Source organism: Ursus maritimus, unplaced genomic scaffold (assembly GCF_017311325.1).
Source record: "Ursus maritimus isolate PB19 unplaced genomic scaffold, ASM1731132v1 scaffold_32, whole genome shotgun sequence".
Lineage (NCBI taxonomy): Eukaryota > Metazoa > Chordata > Mammalia > Carnivora > Ursidae > Ursus > Ursus maritimus.
The window spans coordinates 21,725,663-21,741,704 of NW_024425786.1; the positions used below are offsets into that span (position 1 = coordinate 21,725,663).

At 47.8% G+C, this 16,042-nt stretch overlaps 2 protein-coding genes and 1 non-coding gene across 5 annotated transcripts in view; 1 reads left to right on the forward strand and 2 right to left on the reverse strand.

Moving 5' to 3' along the window:
* The window catches only part of MECR (mitochondrial trans-2-enoyl-CoA reductase), a 29,406-nt gene extending 21,616 nt beyond the window's left edge, over window positions 1–7,790 (reverse strand). Inside the window, exon 1 of one of the 3 annotated variants that reach the window (XM_008694495.2) lies at window positions 7,569–7,788. In XM_008694495.2, the coding sequence (XP_008692717.2) occupies window positions 7,569–7,744 (176 nt within the window). In that variant the 5' untranslated portion in view covers window positions 7,745–7,788. Of the gene's footprint in view, window positions 1–7,568 lie in introns of all 3 variants that reach the window. The other 2 variants (XM_008694494.2, XM_040619144.1) reach the window with 2 other exon arrangements.
* Window positions 5,581–5,687, reverse strand: LOC121099839. The gene has a single exon (XR_005831581.1). It is a non-coding gene; the product is annotated as a U6 spliceosomal RNA (small nuclear RNA).
* A 7,004-nt stretch (window positions 7,791–14,794) lies between the features above and the next one.
* PTPRU (protein tyrosine phosphatase receptor type U) overlaps window positions 14,795–16,042 on the forward strand; it is a 77,567-nt gene continuing 76,319 nt past the window's right edge. The window contains exon 1 of the mRNA XM_008694493.2: window positions 14,795–14,893. Within this exon, the coding sequence (XP_008692715.2) occupies window positions 14,821–14,893 (73 nt within the window). The 5' untranslated portion in view covers window positions 14,795–14,820. The remainder of the gene's footprint in view (window positions 14,894–16,042) is intronic.

Below are 16,042 nucleotides of genomic sequence, written 5' to 3' on the forward strand. Positions count from 1 at the left end.
AAGATTCAGACTGTACATCGGAGTCACAAAGGCTGGGAGAAGTCATCCTGGAAAAAGCCCATGTGACTCTGTGTAATCCAGAGCTTCGAGTTCACTCAGCTGGGAACACTTTTCATGGCACACTGAATACACGCCTGCCTCCAAACAGCAGTTTAAGCGCCGCACTGGGCTACAACCTGCTCCCAGTTCTCTTCTCTGTCCTCTGGGTAGCCTAGCTGCTCCGTGCTGGCTGAAATTCACAGCAGTGGGAGGGAAGGAGAGTGGGGCAGGGACGAGGGTGTAGGAGATGGAAAGCTGAAGCTGCAAATACAGGTGGGAGAAGGCAGGGGCAGCCCTGACACATGCTGCTTGCCCGGCGGGAGGTGTGTTGGTCCAGCTGCATCTCACCAGGGAGACCAGCCCCAGCCTGCCCTGTGGAATGCCATTAACACCACAGACACTGCTGTTCCTGCACATAGTTCTAAAGGCGTCGTCAAGGATACCATTCTGCCGAGACAGGAAGGAAAACGGGGGCCAAGTCTGAATTCCAGGAGTTGGACCTCTGGTGTAAGATAGCAATTTCTTCCTTGTTTTTGTTTTTTTTTAAAACTCACCAAAGGAACTGGTGGCTGTGTTCTGGAATGCAAATGAGGCACCCAAACACAGTCTGGCTAGATCACAAGTCACTTCCCCGGGACTGTTCATGGGCTTCCCCTGTGAGTGTAATGGCGCCATGCAACTCAGAGGGATGCCACTGTCTTCACTCAACAGATCCCAGACTGGATAAGGTCACAATGGCTCCTTTGAGGCCAAGGCTGTACACCTGTGATGCCATATGAACTACAAGGGAGACAAAAGCAGGCAGAAGAAAGAGCCTTTTGAGATGGGGGAAAAAGAGGCCAGTACTCTGGGGACTGGCTCAATTCTATTTGCTGTGTAAGGCAGGCACTAGCCAACTCTGCGAAGATCTCCTTCCCACCTTCCGTATTTAATTAGCCACCATTTGTACTTATCTTGCATCTTCCACTCAATCACCTCAAACTGATCAATACCATTTTGAGCAGAAAGAACAGGCAGGGAGAGACTGTCATGGGCCACAGAGACTTTCTCACCCTGCTCATTACAGAGAGTCAAGAATGTGTCCACCACAGGGCACTGGGTGAAGGTATCCTACTTCTTATGTGGCTCTCTCCAGTCTGTCTGCAATCCCCATGGTCACGAACAAGCTTCATTCTGTGGTTTGGTGAAATGCCTCCTGTGCTGGGTACATTGTCCAGAGATTTGATTAATAATTAATAAGCAGGGCACACTGGGAATTGTGGAAGAATGAAGTTCTTTGGCTCACAGCTTTGTAATAGCTCACCCCCCAGCAGGGGTGGTTGGCAGCCTCAGTTGGTGGGGTTCTAAAGGAGTCCTGGGCTCTCAGGGAAAGCTCCTTTTCCCAAGCCAAGCTCCAACACTCCATGTCTCTTGGTGTGCTAGGCACACTCACTTGCCTCCCTGTGCCTCTTCTGGCTTCCCTGCCTCAAAGTAATCTTGCCCTCTCACCATTCAGGACTGCTGGCACTTCAGTACAATCATTTTGAAGAAAGGAATTAGAGACTTAGAGGAACTTCTGGAAGTTTCTACATAGGGTTGGCAAAGAAACCCTCTCTCTACATTCTCAATCCCCTGCTTTCTCTCAATTAAGATTACCAGTAAGCTTGTAAGCCCTATAATATTCTGCAGCTGCTGACAGCAGGAAACTTGCCTGAAGGGAGCTGAAGAGTCTGCTGCTTCGTTTGCTGAGACCTAACCTTGTTGATCCACAGAACAAGACTGGGCCACAGCAGGGGGATCGAGTCCCTGTCTGCAGCTGCTTTTGTCTCTTTGACAAGTGCAAAGATGACCATGCATCCCCTGCCTGGTGGGCTGATAATTATGATACCAACCAGGAGCAAAGGGGGCCCTTGGTGAAATTTTGTACCCAGGACCCCTGATTTCTAGTCGCAGCACTGCTCCCTGGAGTTAGCTAAAACCACCAGTGGCAGGCAGGCAGTCCAATGTCTACTTAGTTTCACAGCTGTCAGAGCTGGACAACTGCTAGATCAAAGAGCATTCAGTCTCATATCCACTCCTGTGGCTGCAGGATTATGTGGAGAAGGATGTTAAGGCCTCACCTTGTCTCGGCAGGAAAAAGTGTCGCTTGGGGAGAATGGGGTAAAGAGGTGTATGGGTTTTGAGTTATATAGAAAATGAAGCCAGATGATCTGTCATTGGCACAGAAGACAGGTTGGGGGGAGAGACAGCATGTGTGCCCATCTTTATCACTGCTGACTTTGGTCAACTCCTTCATTTTCTCAAAGAGTAACTGAAAAGACTGGAGACTGGAGTGATTTCCTCACTCTAACAATGAATGGCAGAGTGGGGACCAGAACCCAGGCCAGTGCCCTTGTGGGTGGGTCCTCAGTGACACATCCCGAGCCACAGAGTAACCTCATGGCATCTGCGCTTTCCTTTCTCACTCCCTCCAGAGTGGACAGGGTCTGGAGTCACATCAGAGAACTGCAGCAGCTGCTAGGAGGGCCAGACAAGTATAATAACCTGGGGGTTGCACTGGTTCAGGGGGGTGGTGTAGCTCTCCTCCCACACACTACCAACATAGGGGAAACTCCTATCTGCTGTATGATACCTCAGAGTATCACCCTCAGGTTTTGGGTAAGTCCGCAGCCTAGTGTGAAGTCCACAGGGAAGGTAACATACAGATGTTACAGGATGTGGAGTCCAGCTTGAGTTTGAGTCATGTGATCTCAAGCTAGTCCCCTTGGAGCCTGATGCAGCTGACACCTCCCTCAAGGATCACATACTGAGTGCATGGTAGGCACTCGATAAATATTTGCTAATCAGACACACCAGGTTTTCTCTTCCCTCTGGGCTTTTACACATGTAGGGGTCTCTGCTTGGAACATTTCTCACTTTCCTCATATACTGCCCACCTGATCTCCTGGAGGACTCAACCTAGACCTCGTGCCTTCAGCGAAAGCATTCTGACTGCTCTGAGGGGTTTAGGTACCCTTCTTCTGGGTGTCCAAAGCAGTCTAAACATATCCTAATATGGCACTTGTCTCACTGGGCTATGGTCACCCATCTCCTGGACGTGGGTGTGAGTTCCTTAAGGGCAAAGACCACAGATTACTCACCTCTGCATCCCCAGTCCTGCCTTGCACATAGTAGGCCCTCGAAGAATAACTCCTGGCTAACTTACTAAATCAATGAGTTCCATTCCCTCCTCCTTCAATTAATGACCACAATGAAGGGCTCCAGGAGACAAATGAACAAAATCCAAGTTCTCAACAGAGTGCCAAACAAAAATCCTGTGTTTTTTTTTTTTTTTCAAGTATAATAATTCTGGTTTAAAAACCAAGTCACCTGCATAGGGTTTTGGTTGTAAACACTGACATCAACTGTAAAAAGAAGTCCCCTGAGAGTAAACAGTGTCCTACAGTGAGGACTCACAACCCACACCACCTGGGTCCTCACTACCTGCTCTCCCAAATTCCATCTGTTTAAGACAGAATGCGGTTCTCCCAGGGTTTCACAGCTTCATTCCACTTTGTGCTAGAAGCAGGCAGGTGAGAAAGCCGTGATGACCAGGTGCTATTTTATCAAAGCTTCAGGATCTTGAAAAGGGGATCGGACAGAGAATAACATTCCTACCATCTTACCCAGGGTGGGGCTGCCCTTCCTAAGAAGGGTAAAGACTTGGGGTCACCTGAATGGCTTATAATTTTCCCTTTCCTTTTGACCTATCTTCTTCCCCATTTTATATGCTATCTCATTCTCAAAAAACATTTGAGATAATTGTCATTGTTTCTTCAGGTCTATAGCAAGGACTTTTATTAAAGAAGGGACTTCCTAGTTATATGATCTTGGGCAAGTGACTTCCAAGCTTATTAAGCCTCAGTTCCCTTATCTGTAAAATGGGGATAATAATGACCAAACTGGATTTTTGTGATTTTTAAATTCCATAATATATGTGGAGAACTTGGCCAAATGCCTGCCACATAATAGGGGCACAGTAAATGAAAGCTGTGTTTACCATAAGACCCAGAGAATGGCAAAGGGGACTTCCAGGAACAAAAGGAAAGAAGCCATTGGAGTTTCCAGGAACTACCTGATAGAGAATCCAGAACTCTGCACAAGGGGTAGGGGCATGGGGACCTCTGAAATTTCTAGTTTGTAAGTCTCCCAAGTTTGTCGTTTTCTCCTGCAGGCCTACTTCATTTAGATCAGTAGTTCAATCCTTTAAATGAAAAAGGCCTAAGTGCTTATTTGGAGAGTTCATTTTGGGGGGAAGAGAAAAAAACTCTAGGGAATGGGGGAACAAGGTTTAGGAGAGAGACTAGCTGAAATGTTTGGGGGCCAACAGGAATGAAGAGAAGGACATTCAGAGATCCCTGGAAGTCTCATTCTGAGGAGTTCTGCAACCCCTCAGACCCGAGCAGACCGTTCCTCGTTCCCTCCCTGCTGTTCACAGTGCAAGTACCACAAACTATGCCAGTTTGGGGAACACTCTGCTCAGACTCCGAGTGGTTCCATGACCCTGCCTGGTGTAACCTGATCCACACACCCAGTCACTGGCATATTTAAAGGACACCTGATTCTTTCTGTGAGAACATGGTTACGCTAAACCTCCGAAGACATGAGTACAAAGAGAATCCCAGCCTCTGGCTTCAGTCCATACACAAACAAGTCAAGTTGCCTGAATCTGGGTCAGGAGGGAAAGCCACTCTTCTGGGGCAGAGGGAGAATTACTGCCTGCCTAACAGTCTGTATCCACAAGGGCAATGGTTCTCAACCCTGGTCAGGGCATCAGAATCTCTTGGGGAGTTTGAAAAAACACAGATGTTCAGGGCCATCCTAGACCTACTAAATACCGCAGGGGAAGTGCCTGGGAATATGGAGTAAAAGTGCCATAGGTGACCACGGCGTAAAGTCAAGGTTGAGGAATGCTGCATGAAGGTATCATGTTTTGAACTTCTGGGAAATTACTAGGGTTCCACATAAAGAGACAAGAGAGCTCTCTTTTTTCCCTAAGTGGCATCTGCTACCATACCAGTCTGTTCCAGATTCCCTGGCTCTCCAAGAGGAGGGAACCAATCAAGAGGCAACTGCACTCAGCTGCCTAACCTTCCCAGGCCTTTCCAAAGGGTCCCATCCTCATCACCACAGAACTCAATAATTTAAAAAAAACCACTTCTTATAGAAATTAGATTCATAATTAACATTTTTGGAGCACTTGTTTTGTGGCAGTTCCTGTACCAATCAACTAGAAGCCTCTGAGAGTGGCACCACGTCATTCCCATTTGGGGTGCATTCCTGGAAAACGGTGTTCATCAGAGCTTTACCAACTCATTACAGCACAGTCCTCAGGGACAGGTCTTCCCAACACAGTGATCATTACCTATGATTAACATACAAGTTGAGGGTTACTGACTGATGTGTCTTCTCGATATTTTCTCGCAGTGGATGTGGCTAGGGTGAGTGCATGACCCTGAATTTAACTGAGGCTTATCTCCTCCAGCTGTCAAAACAGCTGGCTTGAAATTTTTTTTTTTAAGGAAAAATATGGAATGCCTCATGAATTTGCATGTCATCCCTGAGCAGGGATCATGCTAATCTTCTCTGTATTGTTCTACTTTTAGCGTATGTGTTGCTGAAGAGAGCACTCTGGCCTGTATTTCAGCCATAAAAATAATTCCATGTTTGCCTATCCTTTGCAAAACAATCAAACCATTTGCTGGGAATCAGAGAGGTGTAAACAAGGGACTGTGGGAGAGTATGCAGGTGCTTTTTGGTAGAGAGCATTAGATTGATCTCAGCTATTTAGCACTATACTGTGTCCATGTTTAAAGATGATATAACTGAGGCTCAGAGAACTTCAGTAACTTGCCAAACACGGAGAGCTAGGACGGGGTAAGGACTGGACTCCAAGTCTGATTCCCAGACTAGTGCTTTTGCCTTAGCTCCAATAGAGTGACCCCACTAGCCCTTCTGAATGGTTACAGTCACTTATGTGCAGATTTATAATGGTTGACAATTCACATACTGTTTTTATCAACCACACGCAAAAATCATGGATTAAGATCCGACAGAATTTTAGGAGAAAATATTCATAGAAGTAATGAGGGCTCAGAGGGGCTGAGTGACTTGTCTAAGATCAAAGAGCTACTAAGAGCTGGAGTCTGTATTTGATCTTAGTAAGGCTCCAAAACAGGAACTATTTTAACTGGCTAAAGATATATGTAGTGTGATAGAGAGGAAATCACATAAAATAGGTGAAGAAACTATGGATTCCTATCCCTGTTCCAATCCTTATTAGCTATATCACTTTGGACAAGTCCCTTCTCGTCTTCTGCAAACTGAAAACAATGGTCTCCCACCTACTTTCTGGTGAAGTGAAGGTTCAAATGGACATAAAAGCATTCAGAAAATACTCTCCAAATAATAGTAATAATAATAATAATAGAGCCTAGGAACTCTGGCAAATCAGTAAGACCTGGGTTTAAATTTCAACTCTGCCACTAACTGCCTGTATAACCCTGGGCAAGTGATCTTACCTCTCTTACACCTCAGTTTTCTCATTGGCAAAATGGGGCTAAATTAAGTACATTCCCCAAAAGTGATGATTAAATGAGAACATCCATTTGGACATATCCATTATGTGCCTGACACATAATACCCGGTCAATAAAAGTCATTGAGGGATAAATGGATAAAGAAAATGTGGTATACACATGTATAGGGGCCTGTATATATATAAAGTAGTGGAATAATGTCCATAATAAAGTTATATATTAGATATATAAAATAATGGAATATTATTCAGCCATAAAAAAGAATGAAATCTTGCCACTTGAGACAACATGGATGGATGCTGAGGGCATTATTCTACCTTACGTAAGTCTGACAAATAAAGACCAATACTGAATGATCTCACTTCCATGTGTAATCTAAACAAACAGGGTGTGTGTGTGCGCGTCTCTGTGTGTGTGTGTTTCGGCGTAGGTGCCAAATGGGTGAAGGAGTCAAAAAGTACAAACTTCCTTTCATAAAATAAGCAAATCATGGGGACCTAACGTACAGCTTGGCAATTACAGTTAGTAATACTGTACTGCATGTTTGAGAGTTGCTAAGAGAGTATATCTGGAAAGTTCTCATCAGGAGAAAAAATAATTCTGTATCTATGTATGGTGGTGACAGATATTAACTGGACTTACTGTGGCAATCATTTCGCAATATATACAAATATCGACTCATCATGTTGTATACCTAAATCTAATATAATATTGTATGTCAACTGTATCTCAAAAAAAAAAAAAAAAAAGGTTAGCGACTATTACCGTCATAATTGTGCCTCCCCGGCTTTTACTACCTGAAGTACCGACTTTCTAAGCTACCCAACGCGCCCTGGGCTCAGTTTGGGTCTCGTTATTCTCTGCCTTCTTCCTCCACCCGCTCCCTCCTTCATCAGACCCCTTCCTCCACAGCGCGTTTTAACCCCCTCCAGGAACCCCTGGCCCTTGGCCCCGTTTCGGCGCCGTCTCTTACTCGACGACCTTGGCTGGGTCCCCGTGGTGCCCATAGACCAGCGCCCGCACCCGGGAGCGCTCGGCAGATGCGGAGTAGGGGGCGGCGGCAAACCCGCCGCGGTCCCAAGCGGGGAACAGCTCGCGCCGCAGCCGCGACCGGGTTCGCGCCCTCACCAGCACGCCGCAGCCCCACATGCTTCCCCCAGACAGCTCCGAGCCGGACAGCGCGCCTACGTCATCGGCCTGCGTCCGCGCGCCTGCGCCCCGCCTCCCTCCCCGCCCCGTCGCGTGACCACGCCCCTTGCTCTTTTTAAAAGGTCGTCCCCTTCCTCCGCTGCCCGCGCGGTGGCGCTTCGGGAGACTGCGCGGGGCGGGGCGTGAGATGGGGAAGTTGGAAGTACCGGAGGGAGTCTCGGAAAATCCGAACGGGTCAAGTTGTTCTTCCAAGTAGCAGCGTTTGAGACCGGGCAAGAGCTGTGTCTACAGTCTACGATTTGGTGTTTGATTTGGGGGAAGTCATTTACCGTTCCCTGACCTCAGTTTTTTCTTCTCCCCACCGTTTATTGAATGCTCACTGTGCAAGACCTTTTAAGACATCACCTCATTTATTCCCTGCTATCCTGTTAACAGCATAGGGAAGCAAAGTTTACTTCCCTACCACTGAATAGAGTAGATTTAAGTTGATGTGGAGGCAAGAGTACCGGGCTTGGAGCTAGAAGATTTAGGTTCAACTCCTAGTCTTGCTGCTTTCTAGCTTGGCCACCTTGGGCTAGTGTCTGAAGCTTCAAGCTCTGTTCTCATGGGGACAGTGGGGGACAATATACCTCCTTCAAAATTGTGGCGAGGATTGGATGAAACAATAGAATAACGTTGTGGACAGAAGAGCACATTGTAAAATGCTAAGTATGTTCAGATATAAAGGAGGGATCACGAGGAGGGCCCCCTCTCAAAATGTTTACAGTGTAGAAGGGATTTAGTGGGACAATGGAAGTGCTTTGTAAGAAGATGTAGCCCAGTAAAGACACTAGATCATATTTTTAGTGGAGGTGAGACATGAACATAGCTAAAACCCTAGTTGGTAGAGTAGGACAGAGGGCACTGTTGGAGTCTGAAGGAGAAAGGTGCTCTGGAAGGAGCCAGGGTGGAGACGGGGGTTCTTGCAGGAGGTACTATTGGAGGCTGCCCCACTCAAAATCTTCGGTGTGCATAAAAATCACCTGAGGTCCCATCTCGAGCCTACTGAATTAGAATTTGGGGGACAGGTCCAGGAATCTACAATTCCTACACGCTTTCAGGAATATTCTAATGCAGGTGGCCCAGGAAACAGGCTTAGACAAACACTGAGCCAGGACTTTGAAGAATAAGGAAGAGTTCCTTTCTCTAGATTTTATTGACCCAAAGCCTGCCAGCTCAAAGCCTTTTCTCTGAGGAAGAGAAGAAAGCAAAGTGCTGTGACGAAAGCTGCAGGTGGTTGGATTTTGGCAAAACTGGCTTTGAGCCTTGGCTCTGCCATTTTCCAGCCATCTAATTTCGGACAAGTCACAGACTCTCTGTGTCTTCATTTCCTTATCCTTAAAATGAAGGAAATAATGGTATTTGTTTCAAAGCTGTTGTGAAAATCAAGTGAGCTATTATTCACTTGAAGCATTTAGCACAATGCTTGGCACGTGAAAGCATTTGATAAATGTTATGAGGTTATTGTGATGATTAGATGGGAAATATCATATGTAAAACACTCAGACTAGGGTCTGGCTCGTACTATGTGCTCAAAAAAATGTTTATACCTGTTTTTATTATTAGAGAAAGTAGATGTCCCACAATGGCGGAAAGACTTGGTCCCACACTTGATGTGAGTGCCCGTGTGCATGTGCACACACACACACACGCACACACACTACCCAGTTTTGCTTACCTTCTGACACACAGATCTACTTCTGTTGAAGACTCTCTAGGTGACACTGAGATGTTGACATTATCTTCTCTACCAAATTGGCTCTTCTGAAGTCCCTGGACAGGCTGGCTGGAAAGCCTGGAGAATCATCTTATAGGTGTTCCTCCTGGAGGCTGGACTTAGTCCCCTGTTCATCCCAATAGCCCCCACTTTCAGTCCAGGATATCAACTGTGTTAGCAGCCTTCTTCCTAACTGAAATCCTCTCCCCTCTCTTTTCCTCCTGTTCCCTTCTTTCTCAGGCCTCCAGAATGATTTTTTTTAAAAGATTTTATTTATTTATTCGACAGAGAGAGACAGCCAGAGAGAGAGGGAACACAAGCAGGGGGAGTGGGAGAGGAAGAAGCAGGCTCATAGCGGAAGAGCCTGATGTGGGACTCGATCCTGTAAAGCCGGGATCACGCCCTGAGCCGAAGGCAGACGATTAACCGCTGTGCCACCCAGGCGCCCCCCAGAATGATTTTTTTAAAAAAATATTTTATTTTTAAGTAAGCTGTATACTCAACATGGGGCTGGAACTTATAACCTTAAGATCAAGAGTCACATGTTTTACCAACTAAGTCACCCAGACACCTCCAGAATGATTTTTTTTAAACAGAAAGATCAGATTTTGTCTTGTCCTTGCTTAAAGTCCTTCTGTGACTCTCCAATACTTAGATCCAGTAGTCACAGTTCTTTGTAGAACACCATGAACTATTGACGTGTTAAACTTAAAAGTGTAAAAAACAAAACAAAACAAAATTAAACTGATTCTATACTAACTTTACCATTCTCTTGCACAACTGCCACATGCTAAAAGTGTATGGAGGAAAAGCACCTTAAAACAAAGAAAATTCTATTCAGTGTAATTAAGTTACCTTCTTGCAAGTTAGAAAAAGATGGCTGTAGTTTTAATCCAGTGGCAGAACCCCTCAGCTTCGCTTGAGAAGCACCCGGGTTTCCCCAGGGGCATTGTTGGAGAACGACTGGTTGAGGGGTTCAAGTCCAGTTTTCGTGGCCTTGTATTCTGAGTCCCACACTGTTTTTATCTCCTGCTATGAGACTGTGCATAGCCCATGATCCAATAGCACCTGATACCTTTCCGAGCAATTCCGTCTTGTGCCTTTATTCACATTGCTTCTTCTGCCTGAAATGTTCTTCCAGCCTTGCCTGCCTGGGAAACTCCAGGTTCAGATATCATTTCTTTGATATTGTTTTCCAGCTCCCTGGGCTGAGTCAACCTTTGCTGCCTTTGTGTTTTCTCTGAATTGGTGTTATGGCCTTTAGGACACGGTTCCTTATTTATTTACATGTCCAATTCCCCCCCCTCCCTGGGACAAGAGTGGGTCACGTTTGGCACATCTCCATGACACCAGCACCCAATATGGGGCCTGGCCCAGGGTAGGTGTCATAAATATTCCATGAGTTGAAAGTAATTGAATTTCCTCACGGCCTGGCCCTGTCTGCGGTGCTGTCTCCTTTCCCCCTAGATTTGGGCGGGTCACTCCAGGCCACTCAAGGCTACTAGAAGTCTGTGATCTTTTTCAAGTGAAGCAGAACAGTCTCTGTTCATCTGCGCACCTGTTGCACGTGTTCTCCTTCTCCCTCCATGACCGGCTCTGCCCTGTAGTCTTCTCCTGCACAAAGAACAAAGGGGGTGTAGAGTTGGTCAGGTCTAGGTTTGAATCCTGGGCCCACCCTTTACTAGTTTTGTGGGTAAGTGGACAAGTGCTGCACACATTCTGAGCCCCAGTGTCCACATACCAAAAAATGGAATCAATGGTAAACTGTCAGGAAGCTCTCACAGGAGTTGTCTGCAAACAGCATCACCCTGGGTTGTTTCTTCTGTTCACTGGATTTCTCTCCTTGAGTTTCTTATTCTGGCTGGTCCTTCCTGTCTTTTCCCTCTCCAACATCTGTTTCTTCTCCATCACCTTTTTTCTTGCTTCTGACTTTCTCCCTGTGATTCTCACTCTAATTCTCTGTCTCCTTGGCCCTTCCCCAGCTCAGCATGTTGCCCATCAGGGCTCACAAGAGAGAGGACCAAGAGTCCAGAAGCCCTCCACCCTGCCCCCTCCAGGCACGGGCCAACCTCACGGGTGCCACCCTTGGTGAGGGGGCAGCCTGCAAGGGATGCAGTGCACAGGGAGGACCTAGATAGACCTGGACCCCCCAGGCTGTGTCCGGTGTCACTGGCCACTAGTTAGATCCATCTGCCCATGGGTCCCTCTGTTTCCACAGTCTGTTCTCCACTTGGCTCATCTGAAGACTTAAAAAAAAAAAGGGATTTTACTCTTCTGTTTAATACTCCAATAGCTTCTTTCTGCCCTTAGGGTTTAACCCAAAGCCCCATAGTGTCTTGCATGCCCTGCAAATCCTGCTGGCCTCTCCGGTTGCACCTGGCTTCCCTTTACTCCTCACTCCATTCCAGCCACCCTGGCCTGGCTGTTCCTCAAAAGCACCAGCTCCTGCTTTTGCACAGGCTGTCCCCTCTGGCCGCAGCGTCCCTCCCCACTGATTTGCTGGCTCCTTCTCTTACTTCGGGTCCCAGCTCAAATATACCACATCACTTACTCAGGAAATCCCTCCTGGATCTCCTTAACTTGAGTAGGATCCCCCCCTAATTATTTATCACAACATTCCTTCCATTTTCTTTAGACTGTCATATACAACTCAGGTTGTATATGACATATTTTGCATGTTTGCTGTTGGTCTTTTCCCTGAGACTGTAAGCCTCATCAGGGCAAAGACCGTGTCTATCTGGATTCATTCATTTATCCATTCGGTATTTTTTGAGCATCAACTACATGTGAGACACCAAGCTCTGGGATACAAGACGAAATCCTTGCCCTTAGGGAACCCATGTTCTGGGTGGGTGGGTAAGAAAAATAATGACTATGTCACATGGTAGGTGCTCTGTTTTAAAGCCTCTGGGTGGCTCAGTCAGTTAAGCGTCTGCTTTCTGCTCAGGTCATGATCCCAGAGTCCTGGGATTGAGTTCCTTATCGGGCTCCCTGCTCAGAGGGGATTCTGCCTCTCCCTCTGCTCATGCTCATTCTCTCTCGCTTTCTCTCGCAAAAATAAATAAAATCTTAAAAAAACCCAAAACAAATAAATAAAACTGCAATAATCTCTTCCCCACCCCTCACTGTTTCTCCCTCCATTTCTCTGGCATATCTCTGTCCCAGGTAACAGAAGCCGTGATTTATCACTGTCTCATGTACCAGAGAATTTGCTTGTATGGCTGTTTATTGTTCTTGTTTTCCCACTGGAACGTAAGCTCCATGAAGGTAGGAATTTTGGTCTGTTTTATATTTCTGCCTTGGCTTAGAGGAATGATTGAATGAATGAATCACCATCTGGTATTTGTTAATTTGCTCCAGATGGGAGGCAGTCTCAGCCTCCATTCAAGTAAAGCCAGATGGCCTTGACTCAAAACCTGGTACCACTACATACTAATGCACAACCTTGGAAAAGTCACCTCTCTGTACCTCAATTTCCTCAACTGTGTAATGGGAGTAATAAATAATAGTGGTGAGGCTTAAAGGAGTCTATGTGAGTAAACACATAGAAAGCGTCTGGACATAGTAATGGACAACAAGTTTAACATCATTGTACAAGGGCCGGTATTGGGTAGAGGCCCAGATATACTTAACCTGTGTAGCCAGAGGTAGCCAAGGACCGAGGAGAATTAGTGACAGAGGCAGACTTTGTGGCATGAAAAGGAATAATTTTCTAAAAGCCAGCATGAATTCACTATCATAGTTAAAGATTTCAACACTCCTCTGTCAGAAATAGACAGAATCGGTGGAAAATAAGTAGGGACATAGCTGAACTCAACAACACCATCAATCATAGACACCCGTAGACTATGCCATCCGACGACAGCAGAATACACATTCCTCTCAAGCTTATGTGGGCTATTCACCAAGAGAGACCACATTCTGGCCATAAGACACATCTTAACTTTAAAAGACTAGAACTTGTACAATGTTTGCCCTCAGACCCCAGTAGAATTAAACTAGAACTCTATAACAGAAAGGTAGCTGTAAAACCCCAAATGACTCGGAGATTAAATAACACATGGATCAGGGGCACCTGGGTGTCTCAGTTGGTTGAGTGTCTGACTCTTGGTTTTGGCTCAGGTCATGATTTTAGGGTTGTGAGATCAAGCCCCTCATTAGGCTCTGCACTTAGTATGGAGTGTGCTTGGGGTTCTCTCCCTTCCTTTCCTTCTGTCCCTCCCCCCTGCAAGTGCACCCTTTCTCTCTCTCTCAGATAAATAAATAAATAAATAAATAAATAAATAAAGTCTTAAAAAATAACACCTAGATCAAAGAAAAAATGTTGAGAAATAAAAAAACATTTAAAACTCAATGAAAATGAAAATAAAACTTATAAAAATTTATGGGATGCAGCAAAAGCAGTGCTTAGAGGGAAATTTATAGCAGTGAATGCATATATTAGAAAGGAAGAAATATCTAAAATCAATCAGCTAAGCTTCTACCTTAGGAAACTAGAAAAAAGAAAGCAAATTAAATCCAAAGGAAGCAAAAGAAAGAAAAAATTAGAGCAGAAATCAGTGGAATTGAAAACAGGAAATCAGAAGAGAAAAATCAACTCCACCAAAAGCTGGTTCTTTGAAAACATCAATAAATCAATAAGCCTCTCATCAGGCTAAGAAAAGGAGAGAAGACATAAATTACTAATAGCAGAAATAAAAGAGGGTCCATCACTACAGATCCCATGGATATTAAAAGGACAATAAAGGAATATTATGAACAACTTTAAAACCCAGGGTTTCCAAAGACCCAACCATTTGGCTTTGGTAAGTGATGAGCACTCTGTCCTTGGAGGTATGCATGACTGTATTTGGAGGGACCTAGGAAGGAGGGGATTCAAGCAGCGAAGGCGACAGAGAAGCAGGATGTCTTTGGGTCTCTGTCCCCGAGAGTGCTGTGCCAGAGTTAAGTGTGGGCAGTGAGCGTGCTGGCTTGAGAATGTCGGTGCTGGGTGAATGTAGAGGCAGGTGGGCCTCAAGGCCCCGCCCGGGACCCCTTAGAGGGTGTGCAGGAGTGGGGGAGGGGCGCGCCCGGGCAGTCGGAGATCGGACCGGCTGCAGCGCGCGCGGCTGCCAGCAGGGGGCGCCGCGAGACCGCAGAACCCGCGGCCGGGCCTGACGTCAGCGCCCCGCTTGCTTGGGCTCCCGCTCTGGACTCGGCGCCAGTCCCGCTCAGCGCCGCGCCGCTTCGCTCCGGCTCTGGCTCGCCTCGGGCTGGGCTCGGCTCGGGCTCTGGCGGCGGCACCCCCTGCGCCGGGCCCCGGGGCAGGCGGCGGCGCACCATGGTCCGCGCCCAGGCTCTGGTCCTGGCGCTCACCTTCCAGCTCTGCGCGCCAGAGACCGAGACTCCGGCAGGTAAGCGCGCGTCGGTCGGACCAAGCTTGCCCCGCGGAGCCCCCGGGGCCCGTGGCGTAGCTCTCAAGAAAGTGTAAGTATTAGGTGGCCGGGCGTTCCGAGCCTGCCTCCTGTGTGTGACCGAGTGTTAGATGTGCGAGCGGTGCTCAGGGTGTTGTGTGTCTGCGAATGTTGTGTGTCCATGAGTTATGTGTGCATGAAAAGGTGCTGTGTGTGTTGTGCGTCTCCGAGTGTGTTGGGGTGAATGTTGTGTGCATCGAGGCATTGGGTGTGCACTGTCTTGTGCGCCTGCCAGTGTGTAGTGTTTGTGCGGCCAAGTAGGGTGTGTGTGTGTGCATCTGAGTTTGGTTGTGTGGCCGGAGTTGTATCTGCGAATGTGTTGCATTTGTTTGCATTTTGTATGTCGTAGCAGGGAGTGCTGCCTGTTGTGTGTCCGCGAATGTGCTGTGTGTTTGTGTTATGCGTGTGACCGGGAGTGCTCTGTGGATTCTGCCCGCGTGTGGATCGGGGAACGCGTGTGTGGTGTGTGTGCTTGTGAGGTCCGTGTACGTGTGTGAAGGCGTGGGAACGGGTCCCGAACGTGTGTGTCCGTGCGCTGTGTGCGCGATGTGTACGTGTGGGAGTGTCTGGGGTTGGTGGTGTGCGCCGCCGGGGGTTGCGTGGGTCCGAGTGAATGCCAAGTGTGCCGGGAATGCGTGTGTAGGAGCGTGTCTGGAGCGGATGTGAGTGTGTGAGTGTGTCCGTGCGTGCTGGCTGCGTGTCCAGGAATGTTGCGAGTGTGGTGCGCGCCTGGGCGGTGGCCGAGTGTGTGCCCGGGGGCCCTGGGGCCGCCCGAGGGGGCGGTGTCAGGGTTGTGTGTGTGTGTATGTGTGTGCGCCCCGCGTGTGTTTGTGTGTGGCGCGCGGGCCCGGAACAAGTTGTCAAGGCGGCGCCCCCTCCCCTCCCGGGTCGGGCCGGGCCTGAGGCTCGGGAGGGAGAAAGGGGGCCCCGCGGCCGCGGACTCCGACATGTCGGGCTGTTTGTTGTTTCGCAAGTTCTGCGCGGCGCTGGCGGCCGGCTGCTCCGAGGCGGCGCCGGGGCCGCGGGGCTCCCGGGGCCGGTGGCGGGGAGGGCCGGGCGCCGGAGGCGGTCGCCGGGGGCCGCGCGGGG